This window comes from Lepidochelys kempii, chromosome 3 (genome assembly GCF_965140285.1).
Source record: "Lepidochelys kempii isolate rLepKem1 chromosome 3, rLepKem1.hap1, whole genome shotgun sequence".
Classification (NCBI taxonomy): Eukaryota; Metazoa; Chordata; order Testudines; family Cheloniidae; genus Lepidochelys; species Lepidochelys kempii.
Genome location: NC_136382.1, coordinates 96371507 through 96395248, shown reverse-complemented (window position 1 = coordinate 96395248; position 23742 = coordinate 96371507). Strand labels below are relative to the sequence as shown.

The 23742-nt window shown below is 43.4% G+C and overlaps 1 protein-coding gene across 3 annotated transcripts in view; it reads right to left on the bottom strand.

Moving 5' to 3' along the window:
- NKAIN2 (sodium/potassium transporting ATPase interacting 2) overlaps positions 1–23742 on the bottom strand; it is a 792430-nt gene that overhangs the window by 109246 nt on the left and 659442 nt on the right. For all 3 annotated transcript variants that reach the window (XM_073337203.2, XM_073337206.2, XM_073337205.2), the window contains exon 4: positions 8145–8345. In XM_073337203.2, the coding sequence (XP_073193304.1) occupies positions 8145–8345 (201 nt within the window). The remainder of the gene's footprint in view (positions 1–8144; positions 8346–23742) is intronic.

The window sequence follows — 23742 nt, the reverse complement described above, 5'->3', positions numbered from 1 at the left end:
CTAAGAATCACCATCCATGTTGTCACTCTTGTTAGTATTAGCACAGAGGCTCAAGACTCAAATGGAATGAAGACTGAATTAGTTTCATAATGTGAACTTTCCAGGTCAGGATTCAATCTATGACAAAGTCAGTCCTGGCAGATCTGAGAGACTGGAGGGGGGCAAATGTATCAGCCCTAGAATGGTGAAGGCCCTGTTTGCTATGAGCTGAAAAAAGGTTACCTCAGGTTAACTGGAAATACCTGAGGCCAGTTAAGAGCTGCCAGTGACCTTTAGAAAAAACACTTTTCTGGTGAGAGAGTGAGAAAGGGAGCGAACAGAGACAAGCTATAGTAGGGGTAGTGGCAGCATGAAGGAAAGACTTCCTGGTGGAAGTCTGTCTCCCCTCGCTATAGGGAAAGAAACTAAGTTAACACCTGCTTGGGAAGTACTGGCAACTAGGAGCCAGTATAGCAAGGGAGCCAGTATAGCAAGCAAGCCAGTATAGCAAGCACAGAGCGGGGCAGGGAAAAGTATTTCTGTTTTCCTTGTAAGTGTGGGTTTTGGGTATTTTTTTTTGTTTTGTTTTTCTTAAGATAACTTCTTGGGCCCACCCTGAGGCCCACCATGTAAGTAGGGAAAAATAAAACTAGAGATAAGAGAAAAACCCTCCAGAGACAGACTGATTTACTCCAGGCCCCCCACTGCCTGAGGGAGAAGTGCTGAGGTAAAGAAAATATCCTGCCACAGGTTATACTGTTGCCCAAAGTGGGAAAATAAGCACAGCCACTGCCTATGAAGTGGGTGAAACCCTGGCTTCATTAAAGTCAATGGCATAACTCCCACTGAAGTCAGTGGGGCTACGATTTCACCCAGTATCTCGTCTATGGATAATATCCACGGCAATGATTTAATTCACAGACCAGTAGTAAACCAGACATCCTCACACTGTATTTCTACCTGACCTCATCCTTTACTTGGGACAACCATCTCCAGAGATTAGTTTGTAATTTAATTATGTTCATCCCTGATAACCCAGGAGGTCTGAACATGAAATTATGACTTTGATATACAGGGCCAAAATCAATAGCCATTAAATGAATGAGGACATTTTAAAGTATGGAGCATGCTGAGTGTCTAAGCTGCTCCATCACCACAATAGCTCAGTCTGGTCATACAGAGGAGCCAGAGAAAGACTGTACTATTGATCAGCCCACTACATGTTTGCTGACCATGAAGCCAGCACAGATGAATAGACAAATAGGAACCAAACTAAAGAGTTGCTAAGGACCATTTGGTAAGTGGGAGGTAGGTGAAAGCTCTACAAGCAGAGTTCTCCAGGAAGTTGCTCATATTTGCAGAAGCAGACAGATAATGGAAATAGAGTTCTTGCATTTCAGAGAAAGTCAATGGAACCATGAAAAAGTAAATATTTTACAAGTAGATGGTATTTTGAAAATACTGTATCAGGTTGAATCTTTCTGTATTTTACTCTGTTTTTACTTAGTGAGAGTTTTTACTTAGTTTTTACTTAGTAGTTGGGCCAGACTCTCAAGTGGTGTAAATTGGCATAGCTTCTTGTGATGGGTGGATAACCATACACTGGAGAGTTAAGAATGCAGGAACATACCAGGGGGCTCCGCCCCGACAGCACTCGCTGCTACAGAGACACTAGGCCAAGAAGGCATTCCTAGGTGGAGGTCAGCTGCATAAAGTCAAGACTCCTTACCCTGCTGAGATCCATGGATGAGGTAGCCAGGAACAACCGCCACCAAGACAAACCCAAGGCAAGGAGCAGAGCAGTAGGAAGAGGCTTGGGGAGAACATTAGGTGGATCTCAGGTAGTGGACTCCTGCATTACAATGCTCCAGAGAGTCTCTGGGTCAGAATGCAGTGGCGTGGGAAGGCCTGGGTTCTCCTATTCTATAATCACCAGGTGTGGCTGACACCATGGACTACAACGGCCAGGTGGTGCTGCTGCCTCAAACTATAATCACAAAGTGAGGAGGCTCTCGCCTGCTCACAACTGGTGGAGAATGCAGGCAAAATGGCCTAGTCCTGCTGAAGGACATAAAAAAGGCCAAAAGAGGAGCAAGGAAAAAATAAGAAGGGATGGCATGGAGATGGAAAACTTGCAGAAGTGAGTAATGGAGAGCCAATAGCAACAGGCAACTCAGCTTCAGCAACAACAGAAGCAATTATTACAACAACTGGACTCACAATACCAGCAATTGATCTGGGAACGGCCCACTCAATACCAAGAATACCATCACCACCTGATGTCGGTGCTCCTACAACCCTCAGGAGCTGCTGCTAGCCTAGGGCCAAGGTCCTCTGGGGTGGGGTCCTTACACCAGTCAAGATGACAAAGATGGGCCCACAGAATGACCCCAAAGGCTTTTTAGGGACGTTCAAATGGGTGATCATTGTGGCTGCCAGATCATTGGACCACACTCTTGGCCCCCTATCTGACAGGGCTGGCCCAGGCAGCTATAGGGTGCTGGATCCTGGGGGTGCCTGAGACTACCAGAAGGTCAAGGTGCCTATCTTGGACTGCTTCAATATCTCCCCCAAGACCTACCACAACGCTTCCAGAAGGAAAAATGACTGCCCTGATGGTAGTGGCCCGTATCTAAAGGATTATTATGGGCACTGGCTAATTCTGGAAGGGCACATCGGGGTGCAGGTGGCAGAAGATATTGTCCTCAAGCAATTTATCCAGTCCCTTGTGGTTGGGTGATGTGAGGAGAGAGAAACACTGCCTACTGTTGGAGGCAGTGGGACTCACAGAAAATTACCTGGCCACTGAAGGTCCAATCCCTTGGACCCCAAGGGTGTAGGCCATCACCAGATATGGAGGGCTGAGCACAACGGAGAGAACGGGGCACAGGAGACCATCAGCTGGGGCAGGGTCTGAATTCCTTTCAAGGAAGAGACTATGAGACTGAATAAGAGCACCCCAAGACACAGAGGCCCTCCTCCAAACAGGACAATCCCAACGGGGTGGGGACAGACAGCAGCCCCACTGGATGGCAATTGCTTCAATTGTGGGCAGCATCACCACTTTCAATGCAACTGCCCCTTTATGGATTGTAACTACAGAAAGGCCTGAATGGCTGCTCCTAGATCCCACAAGCAAGGTCTATGGGACTGAGGTGATGGGACTAATAGATTCTGGTTGCAGCCAGACCCTCGTGAAGGAAAAGGTGGTTGAGATCTCCATCACAGACCAATGGGCCACTGTGTGATCTTTCTACAGTGTATACACAGGAACCTGTGCCTGTACCCCATGAATGAAATACAGCTGACCATGGGGAACCACACTGAGACTCAGTGTGCGGGGGGCAGCTGCTTTTGCCTAACTCATGATCCTGGGACAAGACTGGAAGTACTTTGGTGATGTCTTGCAGGTGCAGAAAAGAGACCCGGCCTTGGGGCGTGATCGTGACCCTGACACTGGGGAAGAAGCAGAGCCTGCAGAACTGGCTGACACAGGAGAGCAAGAAGATCTAGGGGAAGGGCCTCACTATAGACAGAGGCGCCCCTGAGAGATCAGCAGGACCTGCAAACTCAACACCTGTGGGTATGAAATGCCTGACCCAAAACAAGGATTTAATTGGGGAACAGAAAAAAGATCTCACCTTAAGCTGGGCATATGACCCCCCAGACCAATGAAGTCCAGGCCCAACTCCTGGTACCCTGGCCCTCTAAGAGGGAGTTACTCTGTCTTGCATGTTGAGTACCATGTGCTGGTCACCTAGGGAGGGAGAAAGCAACTGGTTCTATTGGCTGGACATCCACAAACCGGTGAGAGATTATTTTATGTCCTGCCTGGAGTGCCAACTGACAGAGCCCAAGAATACCCCAAGGGCCTCCCAGATACTGATGCGTTTGCAGACACCCCCATTGAGAGAATTGGTATGGACTTGAAAGGCCTGCAGTGTGTAGTGTGCATGGCTATTCCGCTTCTCACAATGAACGCAGCAACCATGGCAGTGGAGCTCATGAAGGTCTTCATGAGGGTGGGAATCCACAAGGAAATAAAAACAGACCAGGCAATGAACTTCATGTCATGACCAATGAAGAACTTGCGTGAGCTGCTGAAAATCAAATCTCTGAGAATCCATCTACCAGCCCCAAACAGATGGGCTAGTTGCATGCTCCAATGGGACCCTGAAGAGGATGCTAAGAAAGTTTGTGGCTAAAGACCCCCACCACTAGGATCACCTTTTATCACCCCTTCTGTTTGCAGTACACAAGGTTCCCCAGACCTTAATGGGGTTCTTGCCCTTCAAGTTGTTGTATGAGAGGCAACCCTGGGAGACCCTAGATCTAGTTTGAGAAACATGGGAGAAGAAAGAGCCCAGGGTCATCAGGGTAATACAGTATGTTTGGCAGCTACTAGAAACGATGACGACACTAGTGTCCTTTGCAAAAGAAAATCTTTTAAGGGCCCAAGAGTATCAGAAGCAAGCTTATGACAAGGGTGTTCACCCACATGAATTCCAGCATCAGAGTATTGCTGCTACTGCCCAACTCTGAGTTAAAGTTCAGGCCAGACAGCACTGGAGTGGACAGCACTCTTGAGTCCTTTCAGGTGATGCACTGGATGGGAGCAGTGGATTACAAGATCTGGCAACCTGGGAAGAGGAAAGAGACCTAGATTTATCACATAAACCTTCTAAAGGCATGGTGGAGGTCTGCTGCACAGAGCAGGGGATCTCTACCCCGTTGAGACCTGTGGACCAGGTCACCAGGGACAATCACCAGCCATAATGTGCCCCAAGGGGAGGGGTATAGCAGTAGGGAGAAGCCCGGGGGATAGCATTAGCTGAACCACAGGTAGCAGACTCTTGCATTATAGAATCCAGTGGAGTGGAAGGGCCTGGGTTCCCCTACTCCATAACCACAAATGGGGCTGCCACCATGGACCGCAACTGCCAGGTGCGGAGGCTTGACCCCCCTCACACTTGTAAATAGAGTTTGTCTGAGTAAGTAGTGAGCAAAAGCTGAGTAACATACCAAAATACCTCACTGATATCAGTAAGTGGACACGCTACTCCAATAAAACCTCTGTTGCTTTGTGAGACATAATGAAGCTAAGGTTCTGAGTTAGCAGTTTCAACTGCAGTATTAACTAGGAATGTGTGGGATGGTTTTGTAGAAATTTCTCCCCCACATCTTTTCCCAAAGCTCAGGGCTTCATACTAAACAGAACAAATCACACATCCTTAGCAGTTCTGCTCTGCTAACTACAGCTGCATGCTGCAGGTGGTGCCTGAAAAATGTTTATTTTGCAGCGCTGCAGGCTGCAGAACTAAAAATGAAATAGATTCCTTTCTTTCTTTTCACATAACTGCGTATGGGGGTGTGGGCGTAGGGGAGGTGGAGAGGTGTGATGATGAACAGCACAGAAAGAAAGTGATAAAATTTAGGCCAAGCTTGGCTTGAAAAGAACCAAACCAGAAACACAGCTGACAACTGAGGCTTAGCTCCTGATTTCTTTTATTTTCAATGAAGCACTGAGGAAAAGCTGACAAGCACAATAGGTGTGGCATTGGGATCTTTGATACTGCACAGTTTCAGAGAGGCAAGTCAAGCATAACAAGCTCACATGAGACCTCCACAATATCTGGGTGAAATCACAAGCGGTCCTTTCAAGAGCAACAACTGTCAACATAAAATCAATCAAGAGATGAGCTTAAAAAGTAATAAAAAATCAACATGGCTATCAGGCAACCATAAATGGGCACAAAGTGACTATCTTAGGCATTTCTAACACCATGGTAGATAAGGATAGTCCTTGTTCTATGAAGGCATATCCTTGCATTTGGTACCTCTCTGATAACTGTTCCTAATTTGGAAGTTTTTACAAGGCTACTTGCTTTCAGTAGCTCAGAATATTGCGAACAGCATTAATCAGAATAGTTCTGTTGCTTCTTCAAAGTTACCAGCTGTATTGGTAGGAAACAGGCCTTGATGTTTATCCGTACTGAATGAAATTCTATCCTCTACGGAAGCCAGCACAAGATCTGGGCATCACTTACGTCCCCCAGTGTTATTCTTAAGACCTATTTTGAATGTATGTGGGATATAAGTGGTGCCCAGGCCTGGGGCTGGTCCTCTGCACAGGGGTGAATCTCTTGACTTTTGAGAGTGTAGGTCAGACTCTTTAATGTTCTCAAGGTACTTTAGATCTGAAAAGGAAAAAATAACTATCTATAAACGAACACTCTTCAGAATGTATAATTACAGATGACTCGCATAATATTTGTAATAGCACATATAAATTCCATAATCTGGCACTATTTGGCTAGATGCCACCAAAACACTTTGTCCAACACAGTTTAGGAAGCTCTCAGGAGAGATCACTTCCCTGGGAACCTTAAGTGCTATGGAGTTCTTGTAGTGCATCAGCAGAACTTCCTTTTGCAAAAATACAGTTCCCTCTAAACCCCTCTATTTAATGTGTAAAAGGATGGGGCCAAGAGCTCTCACTTCTCCCTATGCATAATGTACTTAAGTACTCTTTTCACTAAGTCAGACACACATGAACTGCACAACTTCCTTTAGCTGCACACTTTGCAAACCTAGTAAAAAGTCATAGAAAATGCACTGAATATGTTATGTCACTTTCAAAGAATCATAAAAGTCAGCTCCAATCAGAATTATTTCCTTACTCCTTTTTGAGACATTTATCTGCAAGGAACCCATTTAAGAGCAACCAGTGGTGCTACTGTCCCTGCAAAAGCTAAGATCAACATTAACTTGATACTGGCCAGGAACACAGGGGGAAAAAAACCAAACAAATTTAAAGCAAGTAACCAATTTGTAGGTCGCAATTTACGGTTTTACAGTTAAAGTCCAAGATCCACGTAAGTGCCCATAAAAGGGAATTGAAAGAAAAGATCAACTTCTTTTCACTAACCAGGGATAAATCTGGGCAGAGACTTGGAGATTAGTTTGTTGAAAAGAGAAGAAAACTCTGCTTGTCTAACTTTGTGTTGCAGGTCACCCCGTGGTTCTATTTCTGTATTTACATGCCAAACAGTGGTCATTATTTTTAAGAAAACATTTAAACTATGTGTTATGCAATCCAATATGATGGTTTGGAAAATTGACCCAAATGTTTTCTTTGTAAATGGGTACCTATAATAACTACAGGTATGGTAACATGAGCAGTAATAAAACGCCTAACCATGGTTGGCTAAACTATGCTGGGATTTCAACACAGAATCTGATAGCTTGTCATTCTGTACTTTTTCTGTGGCATGAAAAGCGAGGCCTTATCTAGAAATACAGCTGTGTTCAGACACTGACACCTCTAAAAGATCTGACGTAAAACACACCATGTATTTCTGAATGGGAACAGAACCTATGCTGAACGATATTTTTTCTTTGTTCTTTCACTCAACCCTCATTATTATCCACAAAATTGAGTTCGAAAAAAAATCCTTAACATCGACTTTGGAGATGAGGCTGAGCTACAGACTTTGGGCCTGAACACTATCCTGTCATTACATATTTATGCAAATACACCTGTCTTTATTATTACTTTGTCCCCTCCACCCCAAGCCTATTTGTCTGTTTATCCACAAGTTGCAATTTGTCATAATCCAAGACTGTGCCCTTGCCTGAGCAGGTACTGTCTTTGTTTTACCCATTTGAACATGCTAAACTCAATGGGGACTCAATCATAGTCTCTAAATACTGCGACAATAGAAACAATCATCATTATTATAGGCAGAGCTGGTACCAGCGTCTATAGTTAAAATTGTTGAACACTTTACACTACAAGCCCATTTTCAGTTGCTTATAACTTTGTCACACTTTAAAGGTGAAAATCTGGCCCCACTGAAGACATGGGAATTTTGCTTATTGACATCAATAGAGTGAGAATTTCACAGCCTTTGTGTCATGGCAGAAATTTTCCATGCTTGCTCTATACCCCAAGCTTATTCCCTTCCCCCCCCCCCCAAAGTTTCAGCAAAAACAACCATTTTGGAGAATGAGTTTACAAAAATATAGGTATCTAAAAATATTTTTCTGAGTGGTTAGATGGACCATAAGAAGTCCCAGTTTTAGACTGGTGAGGCAGGTCAGCCTTCACTATAAGATAAATTCTAGAAAAAGTGCTGGAAGAGAGGTTGATTGTGAACACTTACTGCAAGGAAGATCTGAAGGGAGCTGTGAGCCACTTCTATATACTGGTATTCAAGCAAACACCCTGAGACAGTGATGTAACGATGATCCTCTGGTGCCCATTCTGGGGCTGGAGTCACAGATGTCACTGTACAGCCTGGGCCATTCTCCATCCACCAAGAACGGTGCATTGAGATATTAAAGGTCAGAATAAGATCTGTTTCCTGCAAAAGAAAAAGGGAAGGCAATAATTCTGGAATGGTACTTTGATGGGTCTTGGAGTACCCAGTCACCTTATTACTTCCCTGGCCCCAGCAAGAAGCAGATTTGCTTGCACTTAACTGGGTGTCAGCACTGTTAGACACCCAAGCAGTCTTCTTTGGGCTATGCTAGTCCTTGCTTAGCTTTGCAGGTGAACAATAGGTGTACCCCAGTCCCTGAGGCTCTTCAAAGCATTCCCCTGTAGTGTCCAGCCCTTTCTTCACTGAACACTCACAGAAATACCAATAAATTATTAATAGATGTAATAAACATATCACAGACATGAATCGTATGTGTTGTAGATGGTGGCAAGGACATCAGTCAAAGGTGTTATAGATTATTATAAGCAACCTACTGGCTGCTGGACTTTATAACAATTGATTAACCATTTAGTAACCTTTATAAACATAAAATTGTGTAAAGTGTCAATCTGCACATGTACTCAGTCATGCAAAGAAAAATTGCCGTTAGAAACATCTTTTCAGAACCAAGCTCTCCTACACATCATCCAGAGTAATTTACATTTTTTTCAGCCTATTGATAACATTAATATTTAAGACCCTCAAAGATTTCAATGTAACTATTTAACCAGGTTTACCTATGTGAATTGAATATAATCACCCCATTCTGTAGATACTGTGTGTATTTTCCCCTTCCCTCAAAAATACTCACTTTCCAATTGAATTTAAATCATAGGCTCCTTGTTTGTACTAACTCAACCAAATGTAATTCAATCCAGAGAATTTTGCATAATTTCATGACTGATATATTAATCTGGGCTTGCGTTTGCCACCATCGTGCTGCTGAACATATTTTAAAAAATTGTAGATACTTAAGATACTGTGATGTTGCTGCTGGGTATGTCTTAAAAATCAATTATTAATCTGCACGTACCCACCCGACTACCAGATAGCAGGGCCAGCTGTAAATTTTTTTGCCATCAATAAATACCACGCAATTCCATAAAGGCCTTACAGGTATGGATAGTGCTATCAGTGTGAACAGGGCTATTCATAATAGTAACTTCTATGCCTAGTGGCAACTGTTCAGATAATCAGACCCTATGTGAACATTTGGGCACATAATCAAAGCTGCCAAACCTAGATATATTCAGGTCCAATAAATTGAATACTGTGGTTCAATTTGGCAGACATTTTAAGACAAACTTCATAACACTATGCACACTCACAGCAAAGAAAACTGCCCTTATTTTGCACATATGTTACGCATGTATAATGAGGGTGATGCACTGGAAATAGAGAGGTACAAGACAAAAGATTCTGATTTTATATACTATACATCTATATTGCAGCTGGGAACATGTTTCACAGTACTGGTAGATATAAGCACTAGCTCTGCTTGAACTAGTGCACTAAAAATAGCAGTGTAGTTGGGGTAGCATGGGCAGCAGCTCAGGCTCATTGCCCAAGTATGTACCCAGAGGGTCTGGGCGGGTTTGTATTGAGGAGGCTAGCCCAAACTGCCACCCATGCTATCTTGCTACCCTGCTATTTTTAGCATGCTAACGGGAGCACAGTTAGCATGCATCTGTCTACCCACACCAGGAAGCGCCTTCCCAGCTACAGTGTAGACATACCCATGTGTTTCGAGCCATAACCCATATTGAAATAAACAGAATTGAAAATCTAGTGTGTGGGGGAATATTTGAATATAGAAACAACAGAGGCAAAAGTAATACAATGAAGTAGAGAATCCTAACACTTTATATTAAAATTACTCCAAAAGGAAACCAATTTTTCTCAGTACCTCAGTTGTCCCAAGCATTGTAAAACAACATCTGGAATGATGAATCGTCTTTATGTGCCCAGAACATCTGCCTCAGTAATAGCTTTTTGATTGCCTTTTCTTCACAAGAAAATTGAAAGTCCCCCCTACCTGGCATACAGAGGCTGGAACAGAGGTGAAGATCTCACCCCACCAATATCTCTGCTGAAGTTAAGTTAATGGATTTATACTGGTATGAGTGAAATCAAATTTCATCACATTATTGTCAGAAGAGTTTTTCCTCTTTAAGTCACTGTAGCTACCGTGGGAAATTCTTAACCTTTCTACTCTCTTATCAGAGAAGCAGTAAGAATGAATAGGATTAATTGTTTCATTCTATTTTATAGCTTGCAGTGAACTCAGAAGTATCATGATCAACCAAAATTTGTAAGAAAATAAAATGAGAAGTGCAAAATGAACTCTGAAAAATAATACCAAAAAATCAATAATACAAAGAAATCAAGATATGGAATATTTTTTTACTGTGTGTAAAGCTGGAAGTTAAAAAAAAAGAGCAAGGGAGGCTGGTCATAGAAGGGCAAAATTCAACCATTGTGTAAGTGGCCACCTGGCTGCATTGATCTGCAGACTTATAAATGTGAAGTGCAAGTAAAATTCCAAATGGCATAGATAATATAATTACACATTAAAATTTGCATAATTACATATGCAAAGAAAACATTGCACATTCCAACCTTCTTCCATTGCTAAACCTATCCCCTAAAGCTTCACAGGAATGATTCTCTATTATGCTTAACAGGTTTTTTTTCCAAAATAACAGTTTTTGGCATTTTATTTGAAAGCTGTGATTAGTATTAAATAAAATTGCTTCAGACAAGGATAGACATTTTGGGTCCATCAGTAAAAAAAATAAAAAAAGAAAGCTTGAGCAAGTGCAGAACACCACAGTGGGTGTGAGCAGAACTGGGTTTAACTTCTAGATCTGCCAAAGACTTGCTTTGGGTCCCTGAGCAAATCACTGAACTTCTGCATTGGCTGTTTGTTTTCCTCATCTATAAAATGGGGGGATACCTATCACAGAGAAGTGTTGGAAGATTTCAGTTTCAAAAAACCAAAACAGAACCCCAACTTTGAGATCCTTGGGTGGAAGGTCCTAAAAAGTGCTGAATATCAATAAGATTTTAAAACTGCAAAGCTGAGTCAACAACTAAGAGATATTTATTTTAAGAAGCAAAAAGAGGTGATAAGCCAAATGGGATCCTGGTTTCAGCAAATACATCCAAATGTCCCAACACAAATCTGAATATAATAGGCCTGACTTTGATCTCTAACTGTTGTAAGAGGAGTTACAGGAGTAACTCTATTGAATTCAAGGGTATTACCATATAAAACAGGCACAAGTGGGCTCAGAATCAGGCCCAGAGTCCATTATGTCTCCAACAACACAAAATGAACTAGTTAGTAAACCAGTGTGCAAAGTAAGACTAAGTGGCAGATCTGCAGCTGATGTAAATTATCATAGGCGCATGGGCCTCATTTGATAATTTACACCAGCTGAGGATCTGGCCCTTAAGTGTATGTTATTTCATCTACAGGCAGATGAGACAAGCATCCACAGTTGGTGGGTGGCGAAGGACCACTATGCGTGTGAAAGGTTCTAATGACAAAACAGGTGAGCTCTGAAGAACTGTGTAAGTCAGTCTGAGGATGGACGCATTCATCGCTAACATCCATTATGCAGAAGCACTGAGAATTCTTCATGAAAAGCTCCTCTCACTATTTACACACGTTATTATGCACACTGTTTGAATACAGTTTTAGTGGGCATAGAAAAAGTCTACAAAAGCAGCAAGGGATTTTTTTTATCCTCTTATGAATTTCCTGTATGTGTTCTTTTCAACATCTGTGGTTCAGATGCTATTCAGAGAAATGCTGAGAAGTAGCCTGATAAGCCTTGAAGCTGTGGAACTTAACAGGAACGTTGAGACATGCTGGGCATGCCGATACGGTATTGTTCACAGCCTGTATGTCAAGGAAGATTTTATTATCCTAATTCATCAAACAGTTGCTTCCTCTTATGGACACAAATACATCTGTACAAGCTTTATTGACTATTACTGTAAAGCCTGGTGATATTTACAAAACCTGTTAAGAAAAATTAAACTAGATTTTGTTTATGCACCAAGAAAGAGAAACTGGGAAAGAATATTTGGAAAGGTATCTTTGTTGTCATTCTTGAAATGACAAAAGATATTTGATGTGGACATGGGAGGATTACATAACAAAGCTATAGTCTGGAGATTCCAGAGAGGCATTATAAACTCAGATGTTTTTGAAACGAGTCTGTCTATGAAATTATAATTTCAGTTTATCCTAGTTTTCTCTAAACCACACTGATCACTGATAGTTATGTGACTAGTTTAAGACTTTGGGCTCCAGCTTAACCCCTCAGTGCATAACAATTTATGCTGAAGATGACACTAGTGAAAGGTCCCTGAAATGGACTGTCCACCAAAGGAGTACATTGCATTGTCAGAAAACGGTCACAACCTCTCTTGCACTAGGGGACAGTAAAAGGGCAGCACATGGACAGAGATGGTCAGGAGTTATAGTGAGTCAACTTTTCCATTACAATGGTTCCCCTATGGAGTTCTGGCATTGGTGAGAGCAGCTTATTCTAGAGACAACCCCAAGAGAAGGCAGCAAGTAGTGGTACTTCAGAGCAGCTCCCTCATAGGGAGCAACAAATTTTGCTGGTACAAGGAGATATAATTTCTACCTTCCTGTATCAACTTCAGTTAATGTGGCCATCGTGTCATGGGAAATCAGATGCTTTCATTGTTCTAATTAGGAATTGCTGAAATCTGTGCAAGCCTGCAAGGTCTCAATACAAGTTTTGTCAAATACAGCAGGGCAACCCCACTTGTTTAATTTTTCAAACACACACTATCAAGAGCAGGCTGCTTGGAGACTGAATGATCACATGCAGTTTCACTGATAAAAATCAACCTCTAAAAGCTTCTATAGTTCTGGGTGTTTTGGATGCACAGAGGCCTCTCCAGACAGCTTTTTCTCCTGTTATCTCACATTCCCACTTCTACTAGTTCTCATTGGGCAGTATCGTTTTCATCATGCAAGCAGACCTTTTTCTCTCTAAAGAAACATCTATATTCATCTGTGGGGCAAAACAATGTAAAGCAGCCTGGCATCTGTTCCCATAGGCAGACCTTTCTGTTGTTCTTCAGTGTGTCTAAATATTAGTAATGTGCACAGAAATTCACTCTTGTTACAGTGTGTACGGTAACACCCATTGTTTCATGTTCTCTGTGTATATAAAATCTCCCCACTGTATTTTCTACTGCATGCATCCAATGAAGTGAGCTGTAGCTCATGAAAGCTTATGCTCAAATAAATTTGTTAGTCTCTAAGGTGCCACAAGTCCTCCTTTTCTTTTTGCGGATGCAGACTAACACGGCTGCTACTCTGAAACCTGTCATTATGCAACGCACTGAATTTAGCCGTATGGAGTGGAAATCTATTAGCTTCATGAAAAAACTCATACAGATACAGACGGACATCATCTTCCTTTCCAAATGCAAACAGATGGACATCATACCAAAAGGACTGACGGTAAAAAATCCATTACAATCTACATACCACACAGACTATGGGGACAGCTTGTGCCTCAAAGAAACTGCGGAACCACCTGATCAACATCCTATACAGCAAACAGGGAAAGATTAAGAATGCGCTCTCAAAACTGGATACTCCTAAAAAAAACAATCTTCCACACAAACTTCCTTGTGGCTGGACTTTACAAAAACTAGACAAGCCATTTACAACACACACTTTGCTTCTCTACAAAAGAAAAAGGACACTAAACTATCTAAACTACTACATGCAACAAGGGGCCACAACATAACCTCAGCTGTGCAGAACACAATGCCATCCGCAGCCTCAGAAACAACTCTGACATCATAATCAAAAAGGCTGACAAAGGAGGTGCTGTCGTCATCATGAATAGGTCAGAATATGAACAAGAGGCTGCTAGGCAGCTATCCAATACCACATTCTACAAGCCATTACCCACTGAGGGTTACAAAAAGAAACTACACCATCTGCTCAAGAAATTCCCTGAAAAAGCACAAGAACAAATCCGCACAGACACATCTCTAGAACTCCGACCAGGGGTATTCTACCTGCTACCCAAGATTCATAAACCTGGAAAGCCTGGAAGCCCCATCATCTCAGGCATTGACACCCTGACAGCAGGATTGTCTGGCTATGTAGACTCCCTCCTCAGGCCCTATGCTACCAGCGCTCCTAGCTATCTTCGAGACACCACTGACTTCCTGAGGAAACTACAATCCATCGGTGACCTTCCTGAAAAAAACCTAGCCACTATGGATGTAGAAGACCTCTACACCAACATTCCACACAAAGATAGACTACAGGCCGTCAGGAACAGTATCCCTGATAATGTCACAGCAAACCTGGTGGCTGAACTTTGTGACTTTGTCCTCACCCATAACTATTTCATATTTGGGGACAATGTATACCTTCAAATCAGTGGCGCTGCTATGGGTACCCGCATGGCCCCACCGTATGCCAACATTTTTATGGCTGACTTAGAACAACGCTTCCTCAGCTCTCGTCCCCTAATGCCCCGACTCTCCTTGTGCTACACTGATGACATCTTCATCATCTGGACCCATGGAAAAGAAGCCCTTGAGGAATTCCACCATGATTTCAACAATTTCCATCCCACCATCAACCTCAGCCTGGACCAGTCCACACAAGAGATCCACTTCCTGGACACCACGCTGCTAATAAGCAATGGTCACATAAACACCACCCTATACCGGAAACCGACTGACCGCTATGCTTACCTACATGCCTCCAGCTTTCACCCAGACCACACCACACGATCCATCGTCTACAGCCAAGCTCTACGATACAACCGCATTTGCTCCAACCCCTCAGACAGAGACAAATACCTACAAGATTTCAATCAAGCGGTCTTACAACTACAATACCCACCTGAAGTGAAGAACCAGATTGACAGAGCCAGAAGAGTACCCAGAAGTTACCTACTACAGGACAGGCCCAACAAAGAAAATAACAGAATGCCACTAGCCATCACCTTCAGCCCCCAACTAAAACCTCTCCAACACATCATCGAGGATCTACAACCTATCCTGAAGGATGACCCATCACTCTCACAGATCTTGGGAGACAGGCCAGTCCTTGCTTAAAGACAAGGACTTCACTTCTTCACTAACAAGGTCAGCTCCCAGACTGCTGCGCTGGGCATCACAACATGGGGAATAGATGGCTAGCCCTCTGTAGAGAAAGAGGTGGTTAGGGACTATTTAGAAAAGCTGGACGTGCACAAGTCCATGGGGCCGGACGAGTTGCATCCGAGAGTGCTAAAGGAACTGGCGGCTGTGATTGCAGAGCCATTGGCCATTATCTTTGAAAACTCGTGGCGAACGGGGGAAGTCCCGGATGACTGGAAAAAGGCTAATGTAGTGCCAATCTTTAAAAAAGGGAAGAAGGAGGATCCTGGGAACTACAGGCCAGTCAGCCTCACTTCAGTCCCCGGAAAAATCATGGAGCAGGTCCTCAAAGAATCAATCCTGAAGCACTTACATGAGAGGAAAGTGATCAGGAACAGTCAGCATGGATTCACCAAGGGAAGGTCATGCCTGACTAATCTAATCGCCTTCTATGATGAGATTACTGGTTCTGTGGATGAAGGGAAAGCAGTGGATGTATTGTATCTTGACTTTAGCAAAGCTTTTGACACGGTCTCCCACAGTATTCTTGTCAGCAAGTTAAAGAAGTATGGGCTGGATGAATGCACTATAAGGTGGGTAAAAGTTGGCTAGATTGTCAGGCTCAACGGGTAGTGATCAATGGCTCCATGTCTAGTTGGCAGCCGGTGTCAAGTGAAGTGCCCCAAGGGTCGGTCCTGGGGCCGGTTTTGTTCAATATCTTCATAAATGATCTGGAGGATGGTGTGGATTGTACTCTCAGCAAATTTGCGGATGATACTAAACTGGGAGGAGTGGTAGATACGCTGGAGGGCAGGGATAGGATACAGAAGGACCTAGACAAATTGGAGGATTGGGCCAAAAGAAATCTGATGAGGTTCAATAAGGATAAGTGCAGGGTCCTGCACTTAGGACGGAAGAACCCAATGCACAGCTACAGACTAGGGACCGAATGGCTAGGCAGCAGTTCTGCGGAAAAGGACCTACGGGTGACAGTGGACGAGAAGCTGCATATGAGTCAGCAGTGTGCCCTTGTTGCCAAGAAGGCCAATGGCATTTTGGGATGTATAAGTAGGGGCATAGCGAGCAGATCGAGGGACGTCCCCCTCTATTCGACATTGGTGAGGCCTCATCTGGAGTACTGTGTCCAGTTTTGGGCCCCACACTACAAGAAGGATGTGGATAAATTGGAAAGAGTCCAGCGAAGGGCAACAAAAATGATTAGGGGTCTGGAACACATGACTTATGAGGAGAGGCTGAGGGAACTGGGGTTGTTTAGTCTGCAGAAGAGAAGAATGAGGGGGGATTTGATAGCTGCTTTCAGCTACCTGAGAGGTGGTTCCAGAGAGGATGGTTCTAGACTATTCTCAGTGGTGGAAGAGGACAGGACAAGGATTAATGGTCTCAAGTTGCAGTGGGGGAGGTTTCGGTTGGATATTAGGAAAAACTTTTTCACTAGGAGGGTGGTGAAACACTGGAATGCGTTGCCTAGGGAGGTGGTGGAATCTCCTTCCTTAGAAGTTTTTAAGGTCAGGCTTGACAAAGCCGTGGCTGGGATGATTTAATGGGGGATTGGTCCTGCTTTTGAGCAGGGGGTTGGACTAGATGACCTCCTGAGGTCCCTTCCAACCCTGATATTATATGATTCTATGACAGTCCCCCAACCTGAAGCAAATACTCACCAGCAACCACACACCACACAACAAAAACACTAACCCAGGAACCTATCCTTGCAACAAAGCCCGTTGTCAACTGTGTCCACATATCTATTCAGGGGTCACCATCATAGGGCCTAATCACATCAGCCACACTATCAGAGGCTCGTTCACCTGCACATCTACCAATGTGATCTATGCCATCATGTGCCAGCAATGCCCCTCTGCCATGTACATTGGCCAAACTGGATCGTCTCTACGTAAAAGAATAAATGGACACAAATCAGACGTCAAGAATTATAACATTCAAAAACCAGTCGAAGAACACCTCAATCTCGTTGGTTACTCGATTACAGACCTAAAAGTGGCAATTCTTCAACAAAAAAACTTCAAAAACGGACTCCGACGAGAGACTGCTGAATTGGAATTAATTTGCAAACTGGACACAATTAACTTGGGCTTGAATAAAGACTGGGAGTGGATGTGTCATTACACAAAGTAAAACTATTTTCCCATGTTTATTCCCTCCCCCCCGCCCGCTACTGTTCCTCACACGTTCTTGCCAGCTGCTGGAAATGGCCCACCTTGATTATCACTGCAAAAGGTTTTCTCCTCTTCCCCCTCCTCCCGCTCTCCTGCTCGTAATAACTCACCTTACCTGATCACTCTCGTTACAGTGTGTATGGTAACACCCATTGTTTCATGTTCTCTGTGTATATAAAATCTCCCCACTGTATTTTCTACTGCATGCATCCGATGAAGTGAGCTGTAGCTCATGAAAGCTTATGCTCAAATAAATTTGTTAGTCTCTAAGGTGCCACAGGTACTCCTTTTCTTTTTATGGAATATGACTGATTTATCTTTTTAAAATTGGAACTGTAAATGTTATTAATCAGAAATGTATAGGAATGAAGTAATCACATCAGAAAGTTTCATATTCATATAAAATTACTATATAATGACATCACTGCCTTATTCCCGTATAGAGATCATGGATTTCTAATTGCACACTTTCGTTTCTCCTGTTGCATACTCATTGATCTCTGTCACTCCTTTCTCTTGCACATGGATCTTTGGGTCCCTTTCTTTGATTTGGTATTTATTATTAGTATATTTTATATTTGATTTGATTTCTTTGATATTTGGGAGTCAGATAACCATAACATACTGGCCCTGAATCTCCTCTCACACAACCAGTTTTACATCAGTACGAATCTGTTATTTTTCAGTGGTATTATTCCTGATTTTCATTTGTGCAAGAGAGAAGAATCAGGACCATTGTATGGCCATCTAATTGCCGATTGATAAACAGAGATATCAGAAGCTCGTTCATCAGTATGTTTCACCAATGTGCTATTAAGAAGTTCCCCAAATTTATCTAAAGTTCTAGGGATGGTATTCTTCCAAGGAGCCCACTAAATCACATTAAAAGATATTAAGAAATATGGGGATGACTGAGCCCCTTTGAAATTGCTAAAGAAATTACAAAATTCTCAGAACACTGAATAATTTTGTCACTTGGTACAGCAGAATACTAATGTTTTGGCCACTCCCATCAACACTGTCCTGAAGTCTTTTGAGCTATGATTAGTGCAATCTCAATAACATCGTAGTTCTACCTTTTGATGGAACAAGTACATTCAACATGGCTAAGATTTCTGGTCTGTTCTAGGAAAACTCATAAAAAGATTTAACTCTAGCATATTTAGTGCCATCAGTCAAGAAGCAGACTATTATTGTGGGAGAGTTCAGCTTCACCATAGGCTTGGCAATATGTTCGGCAAATGATCCGCATAGCTCCCCTCTGAAAAATATCACAAGGAAATATTATAATATCTCACAATTTGTGCTATGGGAACCTAGAAGCTTTGTTGATGCAGCTGTACAGTGGGCCTGATTCCACTCACACCAGTTTTATCCAGGTATAACACCACTGATTTAAATGGAATTACTCATGATTGACACCCATGTACATGACTTCAGGATAGAACCTTTGTCTTTTGGTATCTTCTTAGCCCATCAGTAGCAAAATATAGAATACTGTAAATTCTGTGGAGAAGTATTTTCAAACATGGACACCTTACTTAAGGTACCAGGTTCTATATTTGGACGCTCAAATCAGCTACTAGGTGTCCAGATACCTATTTTAGGGAGTTATGTTTCTGTTTCAGTGTGAAAATGTGAAACCAAGTGGCCTAATTTAGACTGATAATTGGGCTTTGTGCACTTCTTTTTTCTTAAATGAGAACAGAACTTAATAGAGAGAATCAGGACACCATCCAATGCTTATAGTCTGCACCATCATTCTTCCCACATCAGAGTTATATTTTAGAAAACACAATTAACAATGGATTTCAGAACTTTTCTAAATTCAGTCTTCTTTTGCATCTCTTTCCAACATGAAGAGAAACATGTGAAAGACTTTCAGGGTGTTAGTTGTTTACTAATAATTAAAACTGAGAGTCCACTGGCTTATAGCAGTATTAATGTTTCTCATGTGCCGTGTAGAAGGGCTTTTAAAAACATTTTAGTTGTACTTTATTTTCAGGATAGTTGCTATGTTTCTTGTCTTGGTTTATCCAGGCAAATATGTAGATCAATAGTGCTTAGAATTTGCCGAGACAAACATAAATAACCTCCTAATTCTAAATAAAACACTTCTAAGGACATGGTTTTATTACCTTTGGACAACATCCAAAAGATTGGTCTAGCTTCCTCTTCCAACTGGGACAAAGTTAGTTGGCTGCTGAGGCTGCTGATGGAAAAGTCTAAGCCAGGAGAAAAATATTGAAGTCTTCCCCTTCTGTAGTGATTCATTTGCTATATTGGCTAAAATATTATTTCTACACTGTGCCAAAAGCACTCTGCTTGATCAGCTCTATCCAATCCAGAGTTCTAGTTTTAGCCCAACACAAAATCTTTTCCCCAGCTATGCCTCCAGTACTAGTGGGCCACAAAGGAGTGTCACAGAGCTGCTATTAGGAGTCCTTGTGGCACCATAGAGACTAACAAATTTATTTGGGCATAAGCTTTCGTAGGCTAGAACCCACTTCATCAGATGCATGGAGTGGATGAAGTGGGTTCTAGCCCACGAAAGCTTATGTCCAAATAAATTTGTTAGTCTCTAAGGTGCCACAATGACTCCTCGTTGTTTTTGCTGATACAGACTAACATGGCTACCACTCTGAGAGCTGCTATTACAGCTCTCCACCAACTGGAAATTCTCCCCATGTAGGAGAATACATGGATATTTGGTGAGGTCTGCCTGCTTTATGGTCCCTTTGCACTGGTTGGAGTGGCACAAGGAGAACGGAGAATTCCAGGTCTTTAGGGCTCCCAGTGGGGGCAAGGCAAATGTTTGTGACAGAATACTAGACTGAAACTTGGATTACACATGAGCACAAAGGAGTAAGAAGGAGCAAGGACTCCCCTTAGGTCTTTATATAGCTTGCCTAGACTTTGGGTCTGGGCACGTAGAAGTAAGGAAGTTCTGTGCCATGGCTTATTCCCACTGCCCCTCGAGTGAGTGGGTAGAGGGGATGGAGAACCGGTGGAGACTTAGGGCTTGTCTTCACATGCAAGTTTAATCCAGAATAAGGTAGGGTGTGAATTTAAAGCAGATTAACCATTTCTGATTAAACAACGAGGAGTCCTTGTGGCACCTTAGAGACTAACAAATTTATTTGGGCATAAGCTTTCGTGGGCTAGAACCCACTTCATTAGATGCATATTAACTACATGTGGATGCTGTTATTCCTTCCAGTGTGGATTAAGCTAATTCGGAATAATTGATGACTTATTATGGAATAGAAGCATCCACACATGGAGTTAATCAGAAATAACGGAACAGAAATAGCTATTCCTGAATAACTCCCTGTGCAGGCAAGCCCATCTCCACCACTTGCTGACCAACTCAGATGAACCAGTGGAGAGTTGTTGTCACTTGCTGCTGTACTGGACAGTAGCAAATTACTACCCTCCAAAGAAAGGAGCTACTTAGAGGCTGAGCCTAAAAGCACAATCTAACCCTAAGGTTGTTAGGAGCAATTATGTTCAATAGTGAGTTAACTGGGTTAACAAAGAATATTCATGGGAAAAAACCCAACAAATCTAGAGTTTTGTCATGGAACTCATTTTCTATCTGCTCTGCAGAGTGGAATACACATTGGTTTTAAACCATCAGTTAAATATTATTAAATGCTGTTAAAAATGTGTAATTGTAAACTGATGGATACTTGTTTTTTCCTAATTTCCAATAACATCATAAGTGGGCATGCCAGTCCTGCAGCCCTGTGCACCAGGTGTGGCTCTGCAGCACCCTGCCTCCATTTCCCCCTTCAAGGAGCTCCTTAAATAGGCTCTGTAGAGGCTTGGAAGAAGAGCCTTGGAGGTGAGAGAAAATGCCAGACCTAACTATGGACTTTTTCCTTGTCTTGTTGGAAGAGACTTTAGTTTGGGACTCTGGGTTGTTGTAGGGTGACCACCCGTCCCAAATTGGGCGGGATAGTCCTGAAATGCAGAGTTTAAGTCCTGGCCCCAGGACGAATGACTCCAGTACAGCATTTGTCCTGGATGCCCTACAGCACCACCCCGTGCCTGCCTGAGACTCAGGGGCAGCACCAGCCTCTTCCTGGTGGGGGTGGGGCTGGGGCTGAGGTGGGCCTTAGTCCCCGCCCCTTGCCACAAGACCCCACACCCTGTTCCTCGTCTCCCCCCCGCCCAAGGTCCCATCCCATTTGTGTAAGTCAGAAGCCAGAGCTGGGAAGTGGTAAGAGCTGCCCAGGGAGTCTGGGCTGCTATGGGGAGCCCCAGACCCTCCACCTGCCCTGGACGGTGTGCCCCAGGGAACAGGGACATCGGCACCCCCCCCCCCCCACAGGACAGGTGTAGGGTCTGGGGCGCTCCACAGCAGCCCGGGCTCCCTGGGTAGCTCTTACCATGACCCGGCTCTGGCTTCCAGCCTGACCAGGAGGCAAGGCCTCAGGAGGAAGAGGAGTGGAGGGCAGGGAGGGGCAGGGCTGCTTTTGTCTTTTGAAAAGGTGGTCACCCTAGGTTGTTGTAAACTAGTTCTGGTATTAAACTATCCCAAGGTAGGGGTACTGTTATCCAGAGAAAGCCTTATTTCTTGAAGGTCCCTGAACAAGAGGAAAACCAGAGGTGGGGAGCTTGAAGGGACAACCCTGGCCAGGAGGGGCTGCTCAGTAAGCAGCAGTTCTGTTACATATTGGCATAGTCAGAGGATCCCAAACCCCCCTTCAACTAAAAAGGAGAGTTGATATAGAAGAGATAATTTCCTCCATCTCTTCTTATGGTTATCTGCCTATTAGTACAGCAAAAGCAAAAGACTCAGATCTTCTCCTGCTGCTTTTGCAAAGCCAACAAAAGCAGCAGGAGGTACAGCTGGTCACCCAGCAGCAGTGGCAGGAGTCCTAATGTCAGCAGCAGGAGCAGTTTCTGCCGCAACACGGCAGATGGGCCCAGAATATCTGGAAGGATTGGGACAGGGCAGGCCGAGCCTGGCACTGGCAAAGTAGGACCTGGAAGATGTTGCTGAGGCCTCTCTCTGCATCTTTGAGCAGGTTGCCTGGGCTGCTGGCTGGGAAGACTCCACTGGGTTGCCAGGGTGATGCCATTTCTGACTAGAGAAGCTAAAACTGTTCATAGAAACTTGAGTGATATAGTTGAGCTTGTACGGCAAATGGAAAGCAGCTTAGTTTGGCAGGGGTTCATGACTGAAGCATACCGGCATAAATTCCACACAGAGCCATGTCCACAGGGAGCCTGACCCTATACAGCAGGCCAGAGGTTGCGAGACCTAGCTGCCCAGTGTCTGAATCCAGAGACAATCTTGGTGGTGGTTGTCATGGATCTAATTGTTTTAGAACAATTTCAACCACTTGTAGGTTTCAGCTGGCAGTTCTTTCCAATAGAACTTACCCTGGTGGGGACAAGGTTCAAAAAGGGGAGGGTATGTAACAAGGTGGGGTTCATAGTAAGCAGCAGTCCTGTTACAGGAGCTAATACTGTTTTTGATTCAGTCAGCCTCATCTACCTCTGCCAAGTATTCCCATTCCTTCCTTTGCACATACTTCTGACATATCCTGCCACCAAATCCATTTTATGAGCTGGAAATGAGCTGTAGGGGGGCAGGTCACCCTGGGAAACAATTATAAGGATGGAGAAGTAGTCTGGAACCCAGAATAGCTCTGATCAGGCTATTGGCCAAGAAGACATGGATAGGAACATAAGAACTTAAGAACGGCCATACTGGGTCAGACCAAAGGTCCATCTAGCCCAGTATTCTGTCTTCTGACAGTGGCCAATGCCAGGTGCCCCAGAGGGAATGAAAAGAACAGGTAATTATCAAGTGATTCATCCCCTGTTGCCCATTCCCAGCTTCTGGCAAATAGAGGCTAGGGACACAGTTATACCTAGCCTTTACATTCTGAAAAGTATAACTATCTTCTTTAGGTTGCTCTTTAAAAGGTTCATTTTATTTTTTAAATCAACAAGGCAATAGTTGTTGGGATATGTTAAATGACTCTGACAAACTTTAGCCCATAAAAAGTTCATTCCTGTCCTTGGAGGTGTTGAAGTTTTGCACAGTGCCTAAGGCTATATTGAGACTTGATATATCAAACTCATTTCACTTTACATGCAGTAATTAATTTAACAGTAAGTGA